The sequence below is a fragment of the Otolemur garnettii genome, unplaced genomic scaffold, assembly GCF_000181295.1.
Source record: "Otolemur garnettii isolate 467f Iridium unplaced genomic scaffold, OtoGar3 scaffold00104, whole genome shotgun sequence".
Taxonomy (NCBI): Eukaryota; Metazoa; Chordata; class Mammalia; order Primates; family Galagidae; genus Otolemur; species Otolemur garnettii.
In genome coordinates, this window is record NW_003852499.1 from 6,388,462 (window position 1) to 6,410,280 (window position 21,819).

Sequence of the window (21,819 nt, forward strand, 5' to 3'; positions counted from 1 at the left end):
AAAAAAAAAAAAAAAAAAAAAAAAAAAGAGTATGCATGGACTTGGGAGCTTATATTGATTGAGAGACTGGGAATCTTTTCACTGTATTATGTGCTGTATTATTACAGCCTATGTGCTGTATTATGAGAGTTCTGAATGTGTGCAAGAAGTGAGGTATGCATGTTAGGATATGCATGCATGCAGGTGTGAGTGCACCAAGGGACATGAGTGTATGTGTGTATGAACCTTTGCACACCTAAACAGGTGTATATAAGTATGTTGAGTGCTAGAGCTTAGCTGGTTCACCAGAAGCAGGCAGGGGTTCCTGTGGGCATGTGAATTGGGAACCAGAGTAGAGTGGGTGCTAGGAGGTCAGTTGAAACTGTGGGATTGGCCTTGGCTGGGTGAGGTTTTATGCTTCTGTCTAACTAACTTCAAGGGTCTATGCCCTGGAGGGGAAGTTCAAGGCTCTTCCATTCACAGCTCAGAGGCTTCCTCCCCTGCGGCTGCCTGGTTTGGAAGAGTACAGTGAGAGTGGACACCAGAGGCAGGGCGTGGCAGGGAAAGTCACAGTGTGGGTCCTTGGTGGCTCATCAGACCTCTCTTAGCTTTAGCTTCGTCAGTCAAATGTCATTTATAATAGTAATTACAACACTACCAATAATTATCATCATAGTGTTATCACAGGACTATTCTTAGGGCATTCAAAAGTGTTTGAATCAGAAATACTGCAGAAACACAGTCCTTGTTACTGATCAGAGCTTGTCCTCACCACTCCTAGAGAAACAGTGGGGGTTCACGGTTGACCTGAGGGGTTAGGAAGGCAACGTAGGTGTGTTCTCTGGCATCATGAGGCAGGACTTGGGGCAAAGCAGCCTCTAAGGCTGGCAGGGCCCAGGTGTCCTTGATCCCTCCGCCCAAGACAGCTTTGCCCAGCAGCCAGGCACCTGTCTGCTGGATGATAAAGAGCTCCCAGTGAGGGAAGCTGGCAAGATGCAGCCACAGCTCAGCTCTGTAATTCATGCTATGCTGCCCAGTGCTGCGCTGGGAGCCCTCACAGTTCCTACAGAGTTAGCTAGAGTTCAGAAAACTAGGTCTGGAGCTAGGCTCTGGGGTGGGTGGATGTGCCCTGCTGCTGGACAGGAGGCAGACATAGCAGCACTGAACCAGGACTCAGAAGAGCCCTCACCATTCTGGGGCTGGCGGGTGGTGAGTGGGGGAGGAGGAGCACCTCCCAGCACACTCAAGTTACAGCCAAGTTTCCTGTTCAAAACTGAGGCAGGTTGGGGCCCGGACTGTGCAATATTGAAGCAAGTATCTGAGTCTCTCTGAGCCTCATCATCTGTAATATCAGGGCTAAATGGAGGTGAAGTGTGGACGATGCCTGCGCATGGCCTTGGGCATGTGATGGTTGATCATGGGGAGTGGGTCTGCATCTCTGTGGCTTGTGCTCGTGCTGTTGCTCCCGTGTGTGCTTGTTTCATGTATGTGCACGCTTCATTCCCCATTTCTCTCCAGCACCTGCAGGAATTGGGATTTATTCACACATCCAGTCAACAGATGGTATCTACTGTAAGCCACGTGACCAGGCTATGTCCTGTACTGGATGTGGGGATGAATTGGTTGCAGACATGGCTTTGGAACACTCCTTCTGGTCTAGGGAGTTGTGATGTGTGTGTAAACATCAGCCGTTCAGTGTGGGGAAAACTGATGCCGCATCCTGCTGGTGTCTCAGGGAAGTTACTGAGAGAGCTCAGAGGTGAGCACTTTCAGCCCAGGCTGGACAGGGGCCAGCAGGCACAAGAGCAAACCAGGGAGACTTTTTGAGAGAAATGTCTTTGGCATGGGGCCCAGAAGGGTGGGCAGAATCTGCATACCGAGCTGGAGGAGCCTGGGGTCGCTGGCTGAGGCATCCCTCCCCTGTATTCTGTTCCCTATTTGTAGAATGAGGCCATGGATACAGGCCCTGCTGTCCCCACAGCCTTTTTGTGAGGCTTCTGTGTGCAGCAGTCCCAGGGCTGAGGGGAGAGGTGATGGGTTTGGGACCAGGGTGGGCATACTAACTGGGCCAGCCAGCAATCTGAGCACATTAGATCACAATAACCCTTTGAGGTCGGTGTTATTAGTATTCTATCTTACAGAAAAGAAAACTGATGCTCAGCCAGGCCAAACTATTAACTAGAAAGTAACAAAGATGGACTGTGAACTCTAGACTGCCTGTGCCCATATCAGTGCATGGCCAGGCACCAACATTTTCTTCGGTGCCTGTTCCACGCTAGGTTTTGTACTAAGCATGACATCGGTTATTATGTTTGACCTTCTCAACAGTCTGATGAGGTCATTTCTTTTATCACCTCTCCTTTGCAGTTGAGGAGACAAAGGCTAAGAAGTTCAGATAATCTGCCAATGATTCCACAGCCATCCCAGTGGGAAGGCAAGGCCTGAATGCAGGTCTTCCCAAATTGAAAGCCTGTCGCTTTCCCTGGAATCATGCTCTTTCCTGTAGTTAGAGAAAGGGGTCTCACTGAAATTCCTTCCCCAGAGTATCTGTGGTTCCCTTGCAGCTCTGAGCAGGTGTGGTCCTAAGACAGAGCCAAACACCCGCCATATGCCATGATAGCTCATGACAAACTCCCCTGAAACTTAGTGTCTTCAAACTACCCCAAGATGCAAAATCAGTAAGCACCTGTTTTGCTCAGAAATCTGCAGTTTGGGCAGGGCTTATTAGGAACAGTTCCTCTCTGTTCTACATTGCATTAGCTAGAGAGGCTTGGCCATCAAATGGCTGGCAAGTTGGTGCTGGGCATTGGTTCCTCTCCACATGAGCCTCTCCACAGATTCATTTGGGCTTCCTCTCAGCATGGTGGCTAATTTCCTCTTATTACCATGCAAAAACAGGAAGAGGAAAACCAAGATAGACCACTCCTCTGGAAGTCAAGGGAGGAGAGTGCTTCAAGAAGGTGTTTTTAGCCAACAAATACAACAGAAAAGTCAATTAGGAACTGAGAAGTTCCCCTTGGATTTGGCAACAAGGAGATCACCGGGGAAAGTTCTGCTAAGGCTCTGGGGGAAGAACTTGGATAACAGCAAGTTGGCAGGCGATCAAAGTAAAAAGAAGCTCACACAAGCAGACAACTTTTTCTGGAAGGCTGGCTGCAGAAGGAAAGAGAGTTGTAACCAGGGGGGAAGTGTTGTAGGGAAAAATCATGGTTTTAGGATAAGAGATTTGAACATGTTTGTATGCTGAAGAGAAAGAGCCTCTGAAAATAACAACACTGAAGAACAGCAGGGGAGGAGAAGGGATGAAGGCTAGATAGGGCTTCGAGAGAAGGTGAACCCCTCTTCCTTGAGCTCAGTGGTGTTAGAAGTGGGACACGCTAATAAAAGCTGCTGTTTATTAAGCTTTACGGAGTTTAACTCATTTTATCATCCTAAACCCTTTAAAGAAGTTCTGTTATTAAGCTCATTTTACTGATGGGGAAACCGAGGCAAAGTTTGTACAGAGGAGTTAGGTATGATTATTCAGAAAGGCTTCTTACCAGCGGCCAGGACAGGGGGGTAAAGGAGGACACTTGCAGGCGCAGGGACAAGAGTGGATGAGGCAGAGCTGGCTTTAGTAGTTGCTGTAGTAGAGCATTGCAGTAGGGTAGTAGTGTGCTTTCTCAACTCTCTTTTTTTTTTTTTTAAGGGAAACTTACTTTTTCGAAATTAAACCTATTGGGCATCCCTAACCTGTGAAACTAACCAAATCAGAGCTGTGTTAGCTGAAGAGGAAGGTTCTGTGGTCTTCTCCACTCTCCTCCTGACCTTACTGTGGTCCCTAGAACAGCTGGAGGATGCTGGGGTTCCCTGGAGCACAGGAGAAAGACACAAGGTTATGGGGAGACCAAACTCACAGCCTTTGCATGAACATCTGAAAGAACCTGTAGTGCATTTTCAGGAAAAAAATATCACTGAAAAAAAAGAGGCAGTCTGTTCTTTCCCTAGGACTTTGTCATCCTTCTTTTCCTTGATGGCAGAGGCGTGGACTAGAAGACTTTCAAAGCTTCCCCAAGGAAAGTGAGCAGAGAATCAAAGAGAAGCAGGGTCTGGCCAGTGGGAGGTCTACGTGGAGCTTTCAGCCTCTGGCAGGCTTGAAGCAGAGCACTGGCCCGGGTTGGCTAACCTGGGCCTGGATATGAATAGCTCACATTCCCTGTAGCCTTTGCCCCTGGCTACTGGGGCAGCTGTAATCACTTGCCTTGTTAATATCTTCCCAGAGCTTTCTGTAGAAGACTGCAATGGCAGACTGCAACAGGGAGCAGGAAGATCTGCCCCTCCCTCCACAGCCTCAGGCCTGGAGGAGGATGTAGAGGGGCTGAGGGGAGGGGAGAGTAGTCAGGACAGCATTCTGGTGAGGCCCTGTTTGCAACAGAGCTATGATTGCTGATTTTCCTAGTGGCACCGATTAATAATGTCAGTAATAGACTTTTTTGTGTGCAGGGTTTATTATGTTTCTTCAGAGGTAGTTTCACATTCAGAGCCTCACAGAATCCCCACAATACAGTGAGATAAGCAGGGCAGGTACAGGGCCCTCCCTCACCATGACCTGACCCAGGCCACCGTGAGCAGTGGAGTGGGCCAGGTCTCCATCTGAGCTCAGAGCAGTTGCTACCCCACTGCCCATGGACTCTCATCCCTTAGGCCCAGGGCCCAAGCTCCCCTAATTGACCATCCCCACCCCCATTTTCTCATTGTCCCAGTTTCTGGCCCCCTGTACTCCTTTGGCTCTGTGATGAGCCATCTGGTCTCTGAAAACATAATCTAGCAGTTGAAAGGAAGGAAAAATACAGTGTTTTTTTCTGCCGCTTGGAAGGGGGTTAATAGGTGATGGGGGAGCAGTGGTAGAGGGAAGAATTTGGAAAAGAAATTATTAAAGCCTCTTGATAAAGTAGCAAGAAGTGAGAAGGAAGAGAAAAAGATTTTAGTCTTTTTCTTTTTAAGAATCAGATGGATTAGGGGACAATTTCATATAATAAAATGCACCTAATTTAAGGGTATCCTTTGATGAGCTTTGAGAAATGTCATTGCATAACCATCATCTCAGTTAAGATGTAGACTATTTGGCTCGGCGCCTATAGCTCAACCGGCTAAGGCGCCAGCCATGTACACCTAAGGTGGCGGGTTCGAATCCCCAGCCTGGACCCGCCAAACAACAATGATGGCTGCAACCAAAAAATAGCCGGGCGTTGTGGCGGGCGCCTGTGGTCCCAGCTACTTGGGAGGCAGAGGCAGGAGAATCGCTTGAGCCCAGGAGTTGGAGGTTGCTATAAGCTGTAATGCCATGGCACTCTACCCAGGGGGAAACCTGAAGCCCCGGCCCAAAAAAAAAAAAAAAAAGATGTAGACTATTTCTATTCAACAGATGACCCCTGTTCACCTTGCAGTTAACCCCTCCCTTCCCACATTGCTGAAATGTATTCTCTATCACTATATTTTTGCCTTTTTTAGAATGACATATAAATAGAATATATAGTGTGGAGACTTTTGTGTCTAGCTTCCTTCATTTAATATAATATTTTGAAATCTATCCATATTGGTTCATGTATCAATCAGCTTGTTCCTTTTTATTGCTGAATAGTATTCCATTGTGTGGATATACTACCATCTGTTTATCCATTTACAAGTTAATGGATATTTACACTGTTGCCAGGTAGGGTTTTTTCCTGATATGAATAGTTTTATGTCAGTATATGTTTTTATTTATCTTAAGTAAATACCTAGGAAGGCAATTGCAGGGGCATATGGAAAATGTATGTTTAACTTGATAAGAAAGTGCCAGACTGTTTCCCAGAGGGTTGCACCATTTCAAATTACTATTAGAGGTGTATGAGAGTTCCAGGTGCTCCACCTCTTCCTCAACACTTTGTATTGTTAGAATTACGTTGTAGCCATTCTAGTGGGTGTATGATGGTATCTCATTATGGTTTTAATTTGCATTTCCCTGAGGACTAATGATGTTTAATATCTTCTCACATGCCTATTTATCATTAGTATATTTTCTTTGGTGAAATTTGTTCCAATTTTTTGTACAATTTTCCCATCAAGTCTTTTTCTTATTGAGTTGTAAGAATTCTTCATTTTTCTTAACAGTGTCTTTCAAAGAGAGAAGTTGCTGTGTTTTTTTTTTCATTTTAATGAAGTTCAATTTAGCAATTTTTTTCTTTTATAGCTTATGCTTTTTGGTTTTATCTGACAAATATTTGCTTGCTGTAAAATCACAGATTATCTCCTGTGTTTTATTTTAGAAGTGTTATAGTTTTATCTGTTATTTTGCATCTATGATCTATTCTGTATTAATTTTTATACATGGTATAAAGCATGGATTGAAGTCCATTTTTTTTTATAAGGACTTCTAATTGTCTTAGCATTATTAAGCAGATTATCATTCCCTTATGAATTATCTTAGTACTTTTACCAAGAATCAATTGATAATGTATGGATGGATCTATTTCTAGCCTCTCTTTTTGTTCAATCAATCTGTCTATTCTTATACCAGCACCACACTGTCTTAATTATGGTAGCTTTATTTTAGTCTTGAAAGCACACAAAATAAGTCTTAAACTTGTTCTTGTTTTTCAAAGTTGTTTTGGCTATTCATCCTCCCTCACTCCCACAGGAATAGGAGAGACTTCCGATAAAAAGAGGATATCTTTTCTTCCTATTTATCATGTTTAGATAGAAAAGCCTTCCTGAAGGAGATGAGAAAATTGAAAGAAAGTGGAAAAACAGAAATCTAGTCTTTAGGCTCCACAGGCACTAGTGATGGTGGTGCTCAGATGGGTGGGTCTGGGGGAGGTGACTGGAAGCAGTTTTATGATTTCTCCCTTTTCCTGGAGCTCAAGGAAGCCCCCTTGGAGAGGGTCCCTGGCTGTTTCCTTCCAAGGGCTGAAGGTCAATCTGCTGTCTTCAGAAAGTAAAATTGCCCCCTGGGGTCCCTGCCTTGTCCTCTATTCTCTTGGGGGAGCCCCTGCTGCAGGCCTTGCCTGCTCCTTCCATGCCAGTACTGCACCCTCCACCACGTCTTCTAACCCAATCAACTGTTTGATGGCCCTGCAATGGTCCTGAGTCTCAAACCAAATACAGATGTGGGAAGTTAGGAGTGCATGGCTGCCCATGATTCTTCTGCGAGCCTGGCCGTGGCTTTGGCTTTTGTGAGCTCCTGGCTGCACTTGACGTTCCCTCCCCTTCCACCCAGCCACACGTCAGCTCTCTCTGCTCTGGCAGCATCAGTGGCTCAGCTTCCTGGTTCTGTAAGAACCATGGTCCTTTTCTGGCTAAGCTTTGGCTTCTCCTCTTCCTCCAGTTCAGCCCTCAACTCCCATCTTGCTTGGGTGACGCCTTGGAGCTCTCTGGCCAAGGAGCAGCCTCCTACTCCCAGCCCTTCCCACCCCAGCCTCACAGTGCAGCACCCAACACATGCCAGTCCTCCTCCTGGGCCTGCCGACTGCCTTATATGTGGGTTTCACCACATCCACACACAGTCCAGCTACCCCATCAATTCCTATCAATTTGGAGACTTGGTTATCCCTAAAGCCAGAGAGGACTGAATTCTCCTTCAAGCCATTGGCCCTGGAATTAAGAGTCCAAGAAGGAATCTTTGGGCCTGGACACCACAAGCTTCCCTCATTTGCAAATCTAAGAACTAAGGACCAAGAATTGGTTGTGTCCCTTTCTAAGAGGGGTCTTTTCTGCTGCTAGTCTCCTTGGGTCCCCTGCACCTCAGAACTCCTAGGGCCACAGCTGTGGCCTGTGAACCCTACATACTACAGTCTGCACTTGTGTGACATGGAGGCTCCAAGAAAGCCCCTCTTAGGCTCATGTGGCAGGGTGGGCTGGGGGCTATATGAGTCTAAGGCCAGCTCACATTCCTGAGGCATCCTGAAGGGCCCGTACCTCCCCTAGCCAAAGTGCAGTGACTGCACTCAGCCCTAAGGGGACCTTCCTCATCTCTACTTCCCCAGGAGCAGCTGGGCTCTCTGTAAAGTCCCAGCGACTTAGGGATTCACCCAACCTGTTAGAACCCCGTCCTATTCTACATCAGACTTAAGTTTCCCCCACAGTGATATGGGGACACAGAGTTGTACCCATCCCCACCTGCCCAGATGTGATGAATCAGTACAGAGAGCTGTGCACCTTGCATATCGAGTGTCAAGGCCCCCGGGAGCAGGCTCTGAGAGCAGCTGGTTCTTGCTAAAATGAGGGGACGTTTTGTGCCTCTTCATGCTCACAAATGCAGCACTGGTTGACTTTGCGGATTCAGGAAGCATCACTCAGGGAAGGAAATTCTTGCTTTCTTTCTGTCATTTGGACTGGTGAAATGAAAAGGCTGAGTAAGGGAAGTGGGTGAAGGAAAGGCACTTTTGTGTGGCCTTTGCCTTTGTGATGCGCCTTTTCTTTTGCTATTGTATTTGCTCCCCTAAAAGCCCTGCCAGGCACCCGAGCTGCTGTATAATAGTTTCACTGGTGAGGAAATAGAGGCTTTGAGACTTGAGGGACTTGAATGCACACACACAGGTTGTGATTCATTTGTGAGAACTGGTGCACCTGGCACAGGCCCCCAAAAGCTCAGTGGGGTGGGGCATTGCAAGACCTCAGACCAGGCCTCCTGAGGGAAGAAAGCCTTATTCTGCGTTCTGTGGACAGAGGTAGGTTGTGCCCAACGCCGCTGCCTCACATGTGGACAGACTGAGATCGGACACCCTGGCAACAGCCTCTGGTTGGGGCCACCAAAGACCCTGTCCCCTCCTTCCTGTACCCTACTTGACTGCCCAACCTCTGGTGCCCGGGTCATCTGCTGTGGTGGCTGTACTCCAGGAAGGGTGGGAAGAGAGTGAGGCTCGGGCCCAAAGATGAGGGATCCAGAAAGAGGCCTGAGGGCAGTGTCAGAGGATGAACTAGGCAGTGTGACCCCTCTCTGCCCACGTTCTCATTCTGGCTTCCTTTCCAACTTCAACAAAGCAGGGCATGCTCTTAGTTGGTGGGCTCACTTAGCCAGGGACTGCAGTGATATGGTTTCCCCACTCACCCATGGAGCACCAACAGTATACCAGGCACTGAACTGGGCATTGGGACCTCCCAGAGCAGGCTTAGTGATGAGCACATGGTTGCCCAATGGCCTTTTGAAGAGTAGTAATGGACATGGCTCTGGAAACCAGCTTGCCTGGGGTTTAGGCTACACCACTCACTAGCTGTGCATCCTTGGGCAAATTGTTTACCTCCTCTGAGCCTTAGCTTTCTTATTTGTCAAAAGAGGTCAGCAGGACACCAAGAAAAGTTGCCCTAAGAGGTGGGGTAATGCATGTCAAAAGCGTATTTCCTCGGTGGTTCACAAACTCACTGTACCTCAGTTTTCTCATCTGTAGGATGATGAGGCAGCTGTTAGATGTTGGGGTTTTGTGAGAATTAGTGAGTTAATACACGGAAGGTGCTTAGAGCCATACATACCACATAATGCACACTAGAAAGTGCCATGATATGATTATTGGTATTTTCCTTTCTCCATTTTATCATCTGTTCATCTATCTGTCACCTATCATCTATCATCTATCTCTAGACTTTACTGGACTGTCACCAGTGTTTCCACCCCTGCCCTCTCTCTGTTCCAGGATCCCACATGACACCAGACCATCATGTCTCCTCAGCTCTGTGATGGACCGAACATCTTTTTGATATTTGTGACCCTCATAGTTTTGAGGAGTATTGGTCAGGTGTTTTGTGGGGTGTCCCCACTCGGGGTCTGTCTGATGTTCTTCTCGTGGTTAGATGGGTATATGGGTTCAGGAGGGGAACACACAGAGGGCAAGTGCCCTTCTCATAACAGCTCCAATGCTGTCTTAATGGGAATAAATTCTTTGTGTCCCTTTGTTTGGATTTTCCTTTGGAGCAGGGGGCGGGGAGGCTGAAAGCATCACTCAGCCAACTTAAGCTAAGACCTGCCCAGGTCAGTGGACTTGGACCATGACCTTAGGCAGGGGAGGTGACCAGACTGGTTGGCAGCAGGCAGAGCAGGACTTAAAATTCAGCATGAGCTGAGCCAGAGAGAAGGGAAGAAGGATTACATGGGAGCCCTTGGCATGGGCTAAGGATGCCCACAGGGCAGGCGGAAAGAGGAAAGAGCTGGAGGAAAGAGCTCAGGAACAGTTCTGGAAGGCAAGCCTCCCCTCTTGGCTGGACTGTCCTCAGGGCCCCCACTGGCTGAAGCCCCAAGACAGTGGCAGCAACCCCCATAGCACTACCAGCCTGAGCCTGAGGTGCAGGAGGACCTGGAGACATTCAGGCTTAGTTGCCCATTGCATGTGCCAGTGCAGCTGAGTCTTGGGAGCTGGGAGGACTTTCAGGAGCTGCTTATACTGCCTGGACAGAGGAGTGACTCCCAGCCTTTGAGGGACACAGAGGCAGTGTGAAAACAGAGCCAGCCCCTGATTGTCTCAGTGGAATCGCCTCAAAATGCCAACATCATGGGTAGCGGATAAGCTGTGCCTCTTTGTCTATACCCTTGATGGCTTTAGGCAGGAATTCCAAACCTGCCTGGGATATAGGCACAGCCGGCGGTGTGGAGCTGGGGGTATAGACATCCACCTTAGCTACACACCTGGTCCACCTGCCCTTGTTTGGACCCAAGCTCTTCTGGTTTCTGTGTCTGTCTCTTCCTTCCAGCTTCCTCCTTTCCCACCAAGTCTTTTCCACCAAGACTTCAGGTTGGGAAGTCTTGGTGATGTCAATCTTTAGGTCCCCGACAGTTCTCTAAAGACTTTGAACCCAGGGTCAGAAGATTGGCCAGGGATTTTGGCCAGGGAACAAGCATAGACAAGTCATTGGTTCATTCAGACTCAGTTTTCTCATCTGTACAATGGGAGAGATGAGATTCAATTATTTTCTTTATTTCTCTTTCACAAATTTACATTCATTGCATGTACTAATAATCTATGTTGATTACTATACACATTGTAGAGAGAGATTATTATATATAATCAATAATCTATTAAATTAACAAAAATCCAAGATAAAAGTCTCCCATGATCTATCCTGAAATGACATTGATATTTGTGCTGATTTCTGACACTATTTCTTGCCCAAGACATATTATTTTAAAAGTCATATCACAAATAGGAACTTATAGGTAGCACCTGTGGCTCAGTGAGTAGGGCGCCGGCCCCATATACTGAGGTGGTGGGTTCAAACCCGGCCCCGGCCAAACTGCAACACAAAATAGCCAGGCGCTGTGGCGGGCACCTGTGGTCCCAGCTACTCGGGAGGCTGAGGCAAGAGAATTGCCTAAGCCCAAGAGGTGGAGTTGCTGTGAGCTATGACGCCACAGTACTCTACTAAAGTGAGACTCTGTCTCTAAAAAAAAAAAATAGGAATTTATATTTCACATTTTCGATTAACATGACACCAAACTTTGTTTTTCCTTATCCTTTTTCTACCTCCACCCTCTTTGTCCCACTCTTGCCTGCTGAGGTGGCCAGTGTCAGCAGCTTAGTTAGTGTTCACCGAGAAATACAGTGCACACGGATAGAATCTGCATTTGGGGGGGGCATCGTTTATTGTATGAAATTGGGACCATCCTATATCTATTTCTCCATGACTTACTGTTCTAAGGTGACCACATAGTGTGAAAATCCTTCTAGGCAGAGAGACAGAGTACTGAGTGATTCTTCGTAATAGGTGCAGAATTCCCTGGCATGGGTGAAGATCTCACGCCTTATCTAACCACTCCCCAAGTGATGGGGACTCAGGTTGTTTCCACTTGTCCCTCTCATACCTCTATGAACATCTCTGCAAGTATAAAATCCCAGAGGCGGGATTACTGGATTGAAAATGTGTTCTTTTAAATTCCCCAAAACAGCGGTAAAAACTCACATCTACACAGGTGACAGATGAGGGCACCTGTGTCCCTACATCCTCCCCAGCACTTGTAGTTATCGGGTTTTTCCATGTTTGCCAACTGACAGATGAGAGATGGCATCTCAGTGTTTCTTTAATTTGCGTCTTCCCGCTTACTAGAATCTTTCCATGAATTGTCTATCTCTTTGGATTTCTTCTATCAACTGCCATTCATCTCTGTAGCCTATTTTTCCTGCTGGGTTTGTCTTTGCATTATGAATTTGCTGAGGCTCAGAGTTGGGTATTAACTTGCCTTTTGGCATAGGTGTTGCAAATATCTTTTCCCAGCCTCTCATTGGTCTTTTGGACTTATTAGGGCAGGTGTCCTCAAACTACAGCCCATGGGCCACATGCAGCCCGCCTAGGACATTTATCCAGCCTACTGGGTGTTTTTGCTGCTGCTGCCTGTCCTGCTTAGCAGCCAACTCATCCTGAGGCCTGCAGTCTGGCCCTCCAACGTTCTGAGGGATAGTGAACTGGCCCCCTGCTTAAAAAGTTTGAGGACCCCTGTTAGGGTATCTTTTTCCATACAAGAAGTTCTCACATTCTGTGTAGTCACGCATGTTTATTTTCCTAATTGTCTTTCCAGTTTCCTGTTTTGTTTTTAAAAATCTACCCCAACACATCAGCTATAATACTAAATTTCCTTCTGAAATTTTCCTAGTTTTATTTTATTTAAACATAATTGCTCTGGAATGATTTTTTGTTCAATTAAGGTGGTTTCCAATGCTGGTTCTTCCAGGGGGATAGCACAACTCAGAGTTTCTGGCCTTACTGACTGTCGGTCCCCAAGAGGAGCTTGGAAGGTGGCTCCTAGGTTTGGATCTGGGAGATTTGGAAAGTGGCATAGACTCCCCATTCCCCAACCAGGGAGCTGTTCTGCTTTTGTTGTTTTACAAAATACCTTTTCAGCTAAGATCTGGTTTGGACAAAGTGTTCTGAAGCTAAAGGAATTTTGAAAATCCCTTTCAGATGATCCCTGGGGGACTCTTCCAGGTTTGACATTCTCTGAATGGATAATGCCCAGGACAGCAATTGCTTATTAAGGAGGAGAAGGCAATGGATCGACAGAACTTTATCCAAAAGTAATTTCAATATTAAATCCCAGATTGGCTCAAAGTGGATATTAGAATCACAGCATTTTAGAGGTGGAAGGGACCTTGGAAATCCTCTAGTCTCCTGCCTCTTAATCCTGCCTGCCTTTGGAATCACCTGGGAGGTTTTTTGGAAAGTCCTGGTGCCCTGGACTCATTCCAGACCAGACTCAGAGTCGGGAGAGGGGGAGAGAAGCCCAGGCATCAGTATTTTTAAGAATCTCCTGGTGATTCTAATATGCAGCTAAGGATGAGAACTACGTCTAGGGTTCAACTCCTGCATTTCATTAGTGAGTAAATTGAGGCCCAGAAGCAGTGAACTATGATGACGCAGCAGACAAGCTATGGAGTTGGGACTAGAGCCCAGACCTCTGCCTCCTGGGTTAGCCTTGTCATCTACATCAAACAAATCACTCATCAAGCACCACACTTCAGAGTTTTAGTTGGCCACACTGAGGTCCCTGTACGAATGCTTTTGTATCTACAATCAGCTTTAAAATGTTCCCTGCATGCATTTCTGTGCATCCTGGATGAATAGACCTGGTTCTGCCTTGTAGGACCTTAGAGTGACACAGGGTCATAAAGAACGGTGAGAAGAGACACAGCAAGACAAATGGTAAATCCACAAGTCAGAGCCTCCTGCAAGGACGGAGGTGCAAGAGCAGGAAGAGGGAGTTAACCAGGGAGGGCAGGAGGGAGCATTTGAATTGGGCTAAGGGGTGATTCAAAAAGACTGATGGACAGAGAGTCAGTGCTTGCTCTTGCCTGGAGCAGCGTCTGGCTGCCTCAGTGTTCCACAGGGGCTCAGAAGGCAGGGGAGGGCAGCAAGATTTCAGGGCAGAGCAGCCTGGCCTGGCTCTAACCTTCTCCCTGTGCTCTGCCCGCAGGAATGAGACCGTGCTGCACCAGTTCTGCTGTCCAGCCGCCGATGCCGAGCAGAAGCCAGCCTGCTCCGACCTGGCCTCCCCAAGGTGGGAACTGCGCACCTCCCTCCCTCTGCACCCGCCCGCCTTCCTCACACCCAAAGCGCTATGTGGCCTCCTCCTGTTGAGTCTTCTGTGTTTGATTTCGCCTCCTTCCTTAGGCCCGCATCTCTCTTTCAGTCCTCTGGGCCCCAGATGAGCCTTTCTCAACATTTAAGGTCCCAATGTCCCACAGCTTTGGTCCCAAACCTGTTCACCTTCCTTCAAACAGCCCATGTAAAACACAATTATTGAAAGTAGCAAGGGAAATTAGTTCGGCTGTATCTGTTTATATCTGTCTCTCGGATGTGGGTGCTCAACCCGTTGTGACTGCCTTATTTTCCTCCTAGGTCCAGGATTTATACTTTCCTTTCCAATCTCTATGCTTCCATAGTGGGGCCAAAGTGATTCCCTGCGATGCCTTCCCAGGCCTGGCTGAGCTGCTGGCAGCTGGGAAGGGAGGGGGCAGGTGAGGGGTCAGCTTGTGGAGTCCCTGTGCTGAGGCTGTCCCTCTGGTTTGGGGGGTTATCTGTTCACCCTCATCCTCCTGCCTCCTGTCCTTGTGGTCCCTCCATCACGCAGTCAGCCTTCTCCCTCCACACTCATCTGTTTCTCTGCCCTCATCTCTCGCTTCCTCTCACCCTGGCCCACACCAATCCTGCCACCCTGATCTGTGGGTGCTGTCACTCTTTCTTGCTTTGTTCACTTCTCTTTTCCACAGTTTCTGCACATTTCTCTCTTCTTGACTAGTTCTTTACTTTGCTTGTTTCTGGCCTGAAACCTGCCCCCATCTCCAGTCTCCTGTTGTAGGAATGAATTTGGGTAAGTTCCTTAACTCCACTGGGCAGTCTCCTTATCTGTGTAATGAAGGGCTTGGACTGTCTAGAAAGTAGCATTTACAGATTATCTCACTGAGCCTCTCACCCGCACATTGAGGTCAGACCAGGCGAGTTTCATTAACCCCAACATTTGTGAGGGCAGAGTGAGGGTCAGAGGATTCAGGGACTGGTCCACAGTCACATGGAAAGCATCAGTGCCTGCACGTGAGCTCAGGGCATTTCACACTGAGCACCATTTTCTGAAAATCTGCACCATTTTCAGGTTTAAGATTCAATGGTTCTGTGACTTTGCCCTCTTTTGTCCAGGGGAAGTAACTAAATTGTAACCAGAAGTGGCGGCTACTACCTTGGGGTATAGAAAGCCACCCCCAAATGGCATCGCCACTCATTTCCCTTAAAGGGAAGCCAGTAGAGGTCAGCGAACGAGGCAGGACCCTGAGGAGGGGCTCTGGGAGTGGGCCCAAGAGAGGCTATGCACCTTACAGGGCCTTCAATCCAGAATGGGGGGTGGTGGTTTCTTGAGGCTGACCATGTTGAAGGCAGGGGGCAAAAGGGAAGACCGAGTGCAGTGCCGAAGCTTTGAGGACCACAGAGAACTCTGTGTCGAGTTTGGGGACATAGGGACGGATCAGGACCCTAGAGAAGCTCCCATCTAGTGAGAGATTAGGATACCCTCAAAGGGGAAATGATTCACAGAGAGACGACAAGGAAAAGACAAACGAGAGAATGAACCAGTAGAAGAGAAAAGGGAAGAGGCCAGCGTGGGGATCTAGAAGAGGGGGTGAAGTGGGGGTGACCCTGAAGGCCCTGGATGCATGCCATGAGCCGCCCCTGTTCAGACATAAAGCCATATCTCCTTCCTGGAAATGTCCTTCCTCAGCAGGGAGAAGGGAGAAAAGCTGCCCAGCCTGCCTCCCACCCCATCCCTTCAACTCAATCCAGGGAACATTTTATTAACCTTGAGCAAGCCCCAGGCTTCACTGGGAATGGACAGCATGCACCACGTGTGGTGGAGAAGCCCAGGCCTGGGTGGGGCCTGCAGCAGACTTCCCCCTTCCTGCTCCACTCTCGGCACTTGGCTGTGCTCTCTGCTCCCCTGACTCTGCCCCACAGGCTTGTGACCCAAATCCCTGGCTCTGGGTGGGAAGGGCTGGGAGAGACAAGGCCCCAGTGGCTCCCAGCAAGGAGGTAGCTGTGGGGCAGGGGTGGGTTTGGGGTAGAGGGTAGAAAACCCACCATCTTAGTTTCCAAGAGATTTGCTGTTTGCCTTCCCCTTGGAAGTGCAGGTGCTAAGTTGGGGGCTGGAGGTGCTCTGGGAGGAGAGGATGGAGGTGGGAGATTTCTTGAATGGTGGTTGGTGGAGGGGCCTATGCACACTGAGGGCTGGGTGAGGCAGGGAGACCTGCCCCCAGGTCCAGGGCTTCAGGGGCCATCTGGCTCTATTTCTCTGTTATTACAAGTTGTCCTGTCTCTCTAGTTGTGGTTCCTAGAGCTTACTTTTGTCTGTCTGTCTATCTGATGTCAGTTTCTCAGCCTTTCTGGAAGAAGACTGTCTGGATGTTTTCTGGACAGTCCACCAGAGTACATGTCAGTTGGTCTGTCTATTCTTGGCTTCTCAAGGGACATCATCCATCCTAAGATAAGTTTTCCCTGATTAGACTTGACATCCCTGCTCCCATCCCTGTATACAACCCCTTCAGGATCCCTCATCCCTTCCCCTGGCACAGGTGTCCCACCTCCACAGAGCATAGCCTAGACTTTCTGGTGAGTTCCTCTAGTAGATTATGTCCTAGTCAGAGAGCAGGATGAGGCTGGCACAGGGCGTGCAGGTCCCAAAGCCCTCAAGGCCAACCATATAGATCCTGGTCTCCTGTGAGACTCTGAGACAATCCAGACTCCTGCCCACTGGTCATTCTGCCTTCCCACCAGCTCAGCCAGCCTCCTCTATGAGTGTCTGGGATCAGCCACTCCACAGGAGACCACAGTGAGGAATCCAAAACCCATCAGACCTCAGGGCCTTGGGTGTGTAGACTCAGCCAACTCTGGGAACTCCCTCCACATCTTCCTCTGCTTCTGGCTGAGCCCAAGGCGGGGTGGGGGGGTGGGGTGGGGCAAGGTCAGCCCTTCATCTGTCTCCTTCCTACTCCATTCTAAGCCTTGAGGCTGAGCCAGGGTCCCTTTCCTGGTGCTGTCAGCCTCTTCTGGGGAGGGCTGCAGTGGCCACTCATCTCTCTGGTGATGCAGACATGCTGCTGAGCCTGGGGACACCCTCAGCCCAGAGAAAACTGCTCCATCCCAGAGCCTGGGGCCAGGGGTGAGCCTCAGCCCTCCCAGAGGCAGGGGAGCAGACAGCCTTCTCCAGGGCCATAAGGAGGAACAACAGTTGGGATTATTATCAGGAGAAACTCTGTCTTGGGGCCTGGACTCCTGCCGGGAGTGATGTTCCCATGCGTGGGAAGACCTGAAACAGAAAGTCTGGAAGCCTGGGTGTCATGTAGGGGACATGGCAGGATGGTGTCTGGAAACTGGGGTGCAATGGAGTAGCTATGGGGCTGGCAAGCTCTTTAAGGCTGGAGACAGGTAGAGTTATGGACTCCATTATGCTCTGCTTGCCCTCTCAGCCCTAGGCAGACAACCTGTGTCTGCCCGGTGATAGGCCCTCAGGTGGGAGCTGGGGGTGGTGCCCCTCCCCAGCAGTCAGCCAGTGGGCAGCAACTGCGTGCCAGGCTCTTTCTCCCAAGGCCCCCTTTCCCACCTCCTCCCTGCTGCTAGCTAATGACAGGGCTTTATTCTAGAGAACTGAATAGGCTAGTAATTGCAGCCCTACTTTCAGTCCCAGGGGCTCCCCTCCCTTTCAGGCTCTCAGTGACATGCTGAACAATGACCAGGGAGCTAGCCTCCTCCCAGCGTCAAGCAGAATTGCAGCCCATTTGTCTCCGTGGGTGGTAATGGGGTGGAGAGGAGGAAAATTGCCGTCTATTGTGGTGGGGGGACAAAAGAGGGGAGAGGTAAGAGGCGGCGGGGTGGGGTGGGGGGTTTAGGATGGGGAGGCGGAGCTGAGGAAGGGGCGGGGCTCGGGCAATGGGCAGAGGTGAGACAGGGTAGGCCGTGATGAGGAAGAGGCGGGGCTGAGTCTTGGGGAGGCGGAGCTGGGGAAGAGGCGGGGGCTGAGCACAGGTTGGGGGCCCTTGGGGGAGGGTGGAGAGACAATAACCCGTAACCCTGGAGAGTGATAGGGGATCTGGGAGTCTGGAGGCCGTCTGGGCTCTAGCTGACTGAACTGGCTCACTCCTGGTCCTTGCTCTTTCCTTCCCTCTCCACCCTTACTCCAAGATGGAAGAGACACAGATATTTATTGAACATAATATTTATTGAACATGCGAGGGACGCTGTGCTGAGCACACGCAATATTTTATCTCACTTAATTCTGTGAGATAGATGTTGTTCTCATTTACAGATAAGGAATCTGGGAAGGAGAGTAGTTGGGTATCTTGACAGGGACCGCTGCTAATCAATCCTGCAGTTGGAAGGGGAACCCACATCTAACTGCAAAATGCAACCTCTTTCCACGGAATCACTGCGAGAATTTTCTGAGTGCTTTTTTTTTTTTTTTAAGAGCTCAAGAAAAGTCTTTCCAGCCATTTCATTTGATTTTAAATAACATCTATTTTCTCTGATTACACGTTATACATGCTAGTTGTTGGAAATGTGAAAAATACAGAATATAAAGAAGAAAATAAAAATTGAATCCCATCATATAGAATTAACTGCTGTTAATATTTTAGTGTGCAGCCTCCTAGTGTTTTGTTTATCTATGCATTGAGTTTTACCTCCTCCCCCACACACAATAAAAAAAAATTTGTAGACGGCATTTCCACTTAGTGGACTAGTCCCTTCAGACAGCCTCCTATTCCAACCAGTCCTTCCCCTGAGTGAGGGGTGGGAGGACCACCCCACCCCTGCATCACATGTGGCTCACACTCTGCACCCCTGACCAGCCAGAGAAGGGCTTCTGCTCTGCTGGAGGCTGCATCCTGAGGAAGGGACACCCTTCCAAGAACAGCTGTCAGGAAGAGCCCTGCATTGGCATAGCCAGAGCCTCTCCCCCACTGGCTGTATCCGGCCTGAAGCATGATCAATGGACCAGCCAGTGTTTACTCAGCGATTATGGAGCAATTAAATTCTCAATCGATACAGTTTAGTCTTCAAACAGCTGGGCTGGGGCGCCTGTGTCACGTGCCAGCTCCATTAGTCACATCCAAGGCTGCTGGGAAACCTTCCCCACCCACTCGTGGCTCAGGGCCGCGGAGTGTGCCCATCCGGCATACAGCTGCATCCTCTCTTCCCTAGAGAAGTACAGGGAAGCCCTGGGCTTCCCTCACAAGCTTGCCCCACCCAGCCTGCCTGGCCCCAGGCTTGGGATCTCTGCATGGGCTACAGGGAAGCAGTGGGCTCACAGCAGTGATGGGAGCCTGGGATTTGAGGATTCCTGGGGTCTGCTATGGGACAGAGCAGCCCCTGCACAGAGGAGAGCAGGGGGAGGGGCACCTTGCAGATCTGAGGGTCTCTGTGTACACAGCAGACTCTAGCTCGGAGTCTGAGGGCAACCACCAGAAGCTGGCAGGAGAATTTGGTCTTAATGCTAAAGCAATCTGTGTCCTGGCCTGTGTGACCTATTGCTTACCTCTCTGTGCTTTTTGCCTATCTATGTCTTCCTTGCCTGATTCAGGAGGTACAACCCCCCCCCCAAAAAAATAGATGTCAAAATAGTGTGACACCTTGGGGGGTGGGGTGGGGATTAAAACATTCCAGAGAGTGTTGGGAAAGTTCTGTTCAAGGGGCTCTCCTCAGCTGACCTGTGAAACTCAGGTTTGGAGTCATCTCTCTGCCCGGGCCCCTTTCCTTGTACAATTTTCTCTCCCAGGCCTTGAGCCATCCTCTCTGACTGGCTCCTTAGGTCACCAGAGGGAACTTAGGAAACCTGCCTGTGGTGCTGGATCTGCCCTCAAAGAGCTGCCGGTTACAACAGATGACTTTCTGTCAGCAGTATGATTAGACATGGGTAAAGGAGAGTTCCTCCTGACTCTATTTTGTGTTTCCTGCCCATGAGAGAGTGAAAGAGAATACTAGCTATCAGGCATTGAGTGCCTGCTACATGCTGTACAAGTGTTATCTTATTTAATCCTCAGTAGAAGCTCGTGAAATATTATTATTCCCATTTTACAGGTAAGGAAACTGAGGATCGAAGACAGCGAATGCCTTGTCCAAGGGCCAGAAAGCTGGTGAAGACCAGAGCTGGGATTTGAACCCAGTGCCTGTCACAGCCTCTCACCACCAGGGTCAGATGAACACAGCAGAGAGGTGTTGCCAAGTCTAGGGGGTGAAAGGGAATTGAGGAGGAAAATAGCAGGCTCCCAAGTCCCCCAGCACAGGAAGCAGGTTGCTTAGAGTTAGCTCCCCCTCAGAGCTGGGTTGTTCAGGGGCTGGGAAAGCTGGGCCTTTCTTTCCTGCCTCTATCCCCAGGCTGTTGGCAGGCTCCAGCAGCAATAGCTAAAAGCATCAGAGCAACCAAACTAAAGAGAAAAATGACCAAGAGAATATTTTTAGAGAAAGAAAGAAAACAACTGTAGGCTTTATTAGTTAAAGAAACAAACATAACTAAAGATAATACTTTCAGAACAACAAAGTGAAATATACCACCAAGAATATCGAGCTTTCGTGAATGCAGATTCGTCCAGTTTTTTAGGAAATACGTTCTTGTTTCATTTACTTAAAATTTCTGGTTTGAATATTTTGGCAGTTCTTTTTTCATTCTCAGGAAGAATAACCTCTCTTTGTGGCCCAGAGGTTTTTTTCACCCAACCATTTCCCATGCTTTTGTTTTGTTTTCTCTTCTGAAAGGTCATCTTAACTCAGTCATTTATCTTTTAACCAATAGTATGACCACAAAAATAATTTAGAATTTTAGACACGTACCTGATGTATGGCAAAAGAGTTTTAAATTTTTGTCATCAAACCGAAAGAGAGGGAATAATCTATGGCAAGAGTGATTTAATCAGATCTGGCATTCTTAAAGGCTTTACTGCCTTTGGGAGGCCTTGGAATGGCTTAAGAAGGGAGGTTTTTAGAGATTTCTTTTCTGATGATAGAAAACAAAGCAGGAAAGACAGCTGTCTGTGCAGGCAGGGTGGGGCTTGTTGCTGTCTCCAGTAAGAATAGGGTCTGCTGACTTAGAAGCATAGGAAGTGGAGGGACCAGGGTCAGGCCCAGCAAAAGCACCTCCATGCAGGTTTTCCAGCTGGGTGAGTAAGTGCAGGCTAGGGTAGAACTCAGGCTCCCTGACTAAGCTGGTGCTGTTCACCCAGACTTAGACAGGGCATCCCCTTCCCTAGGGTTCTGTCCTCTCAACTGTAACATGCGGGACACACTGTCTAACCCCCAAGGTCTCTCTAGCATTGGTTCCATAAGAAGACATTGTGTCTTGCCTGGGAAGGGGACAGGCTCACAGAGAGACCAGAACCCTTTACAGAGCAAGGCAAAGGGCAGGTGGTGCGATGCCAACAGTTAATCCAAAGGCTGAGAAGAAGTGAAGCATTAGAACCAGTGCATGCAAACCACTGTAAAGGAAGGGGTGCCTTGGAGAGGACTGTGTCTTGGGTTTTTTCTTTTTATATCACTTATTGTTAAAGCAAGATTTTTCTAACACACAAGGATATTTTTAAAAGGAGGAAGAACGTCATCTCATTCATAATCCCATGGCCCTCTCACAAGAATTCCCTCTTCCCCGTGAGTCTTGGGGAGTTCCCTCTGGCTGCTAGACACCCCCCCAGCACCACAGAGAAGAGCCTGGCCCCCCTTCCCTCCTGTGGTGCTGGAAGCTCTCAGCATTGGTCCTAGACTCTGTCGCAGTTTCTTTCACTCCAAGGACAGAAATGATGGAAATGTTAAGGAGGCTTAACAACTGGCGTCTGCACAGTGTCTCCCAGGTTACAGAACTCCTTCCATCCTTTCCCTCTC

At 48.7% G+C, this 21,819-nt stretch overlaps 1 protein-coding gene across 2 annotated transcripts in view; it reads left to right on the forward strand.

The window, feature by feature from the left end:
• Positions 1-21,819, forward strand: part of IQSEC3 (IQ motif and Sec7 domain 3) — a 100,603-nt gene that overhangs the window by 15,643 nt on the left and 63,141 nt on the right. Inside the window, exon 2 of one of the 2 annotated variants that reach the window (XM_003796443.1) lies at positions 13,889-13,972. In XM_003796443.1, the coding sequence (XP_003796491.1) occupies positions 13,889-13,972 (84 nt within the window). Of the gene's footprint in view, positions 1-13,882; positions 13,973-21,819 lie in introns of those variants that run through there. The other variant, XM_003796444.2, reaches the window with a different exon arrangement.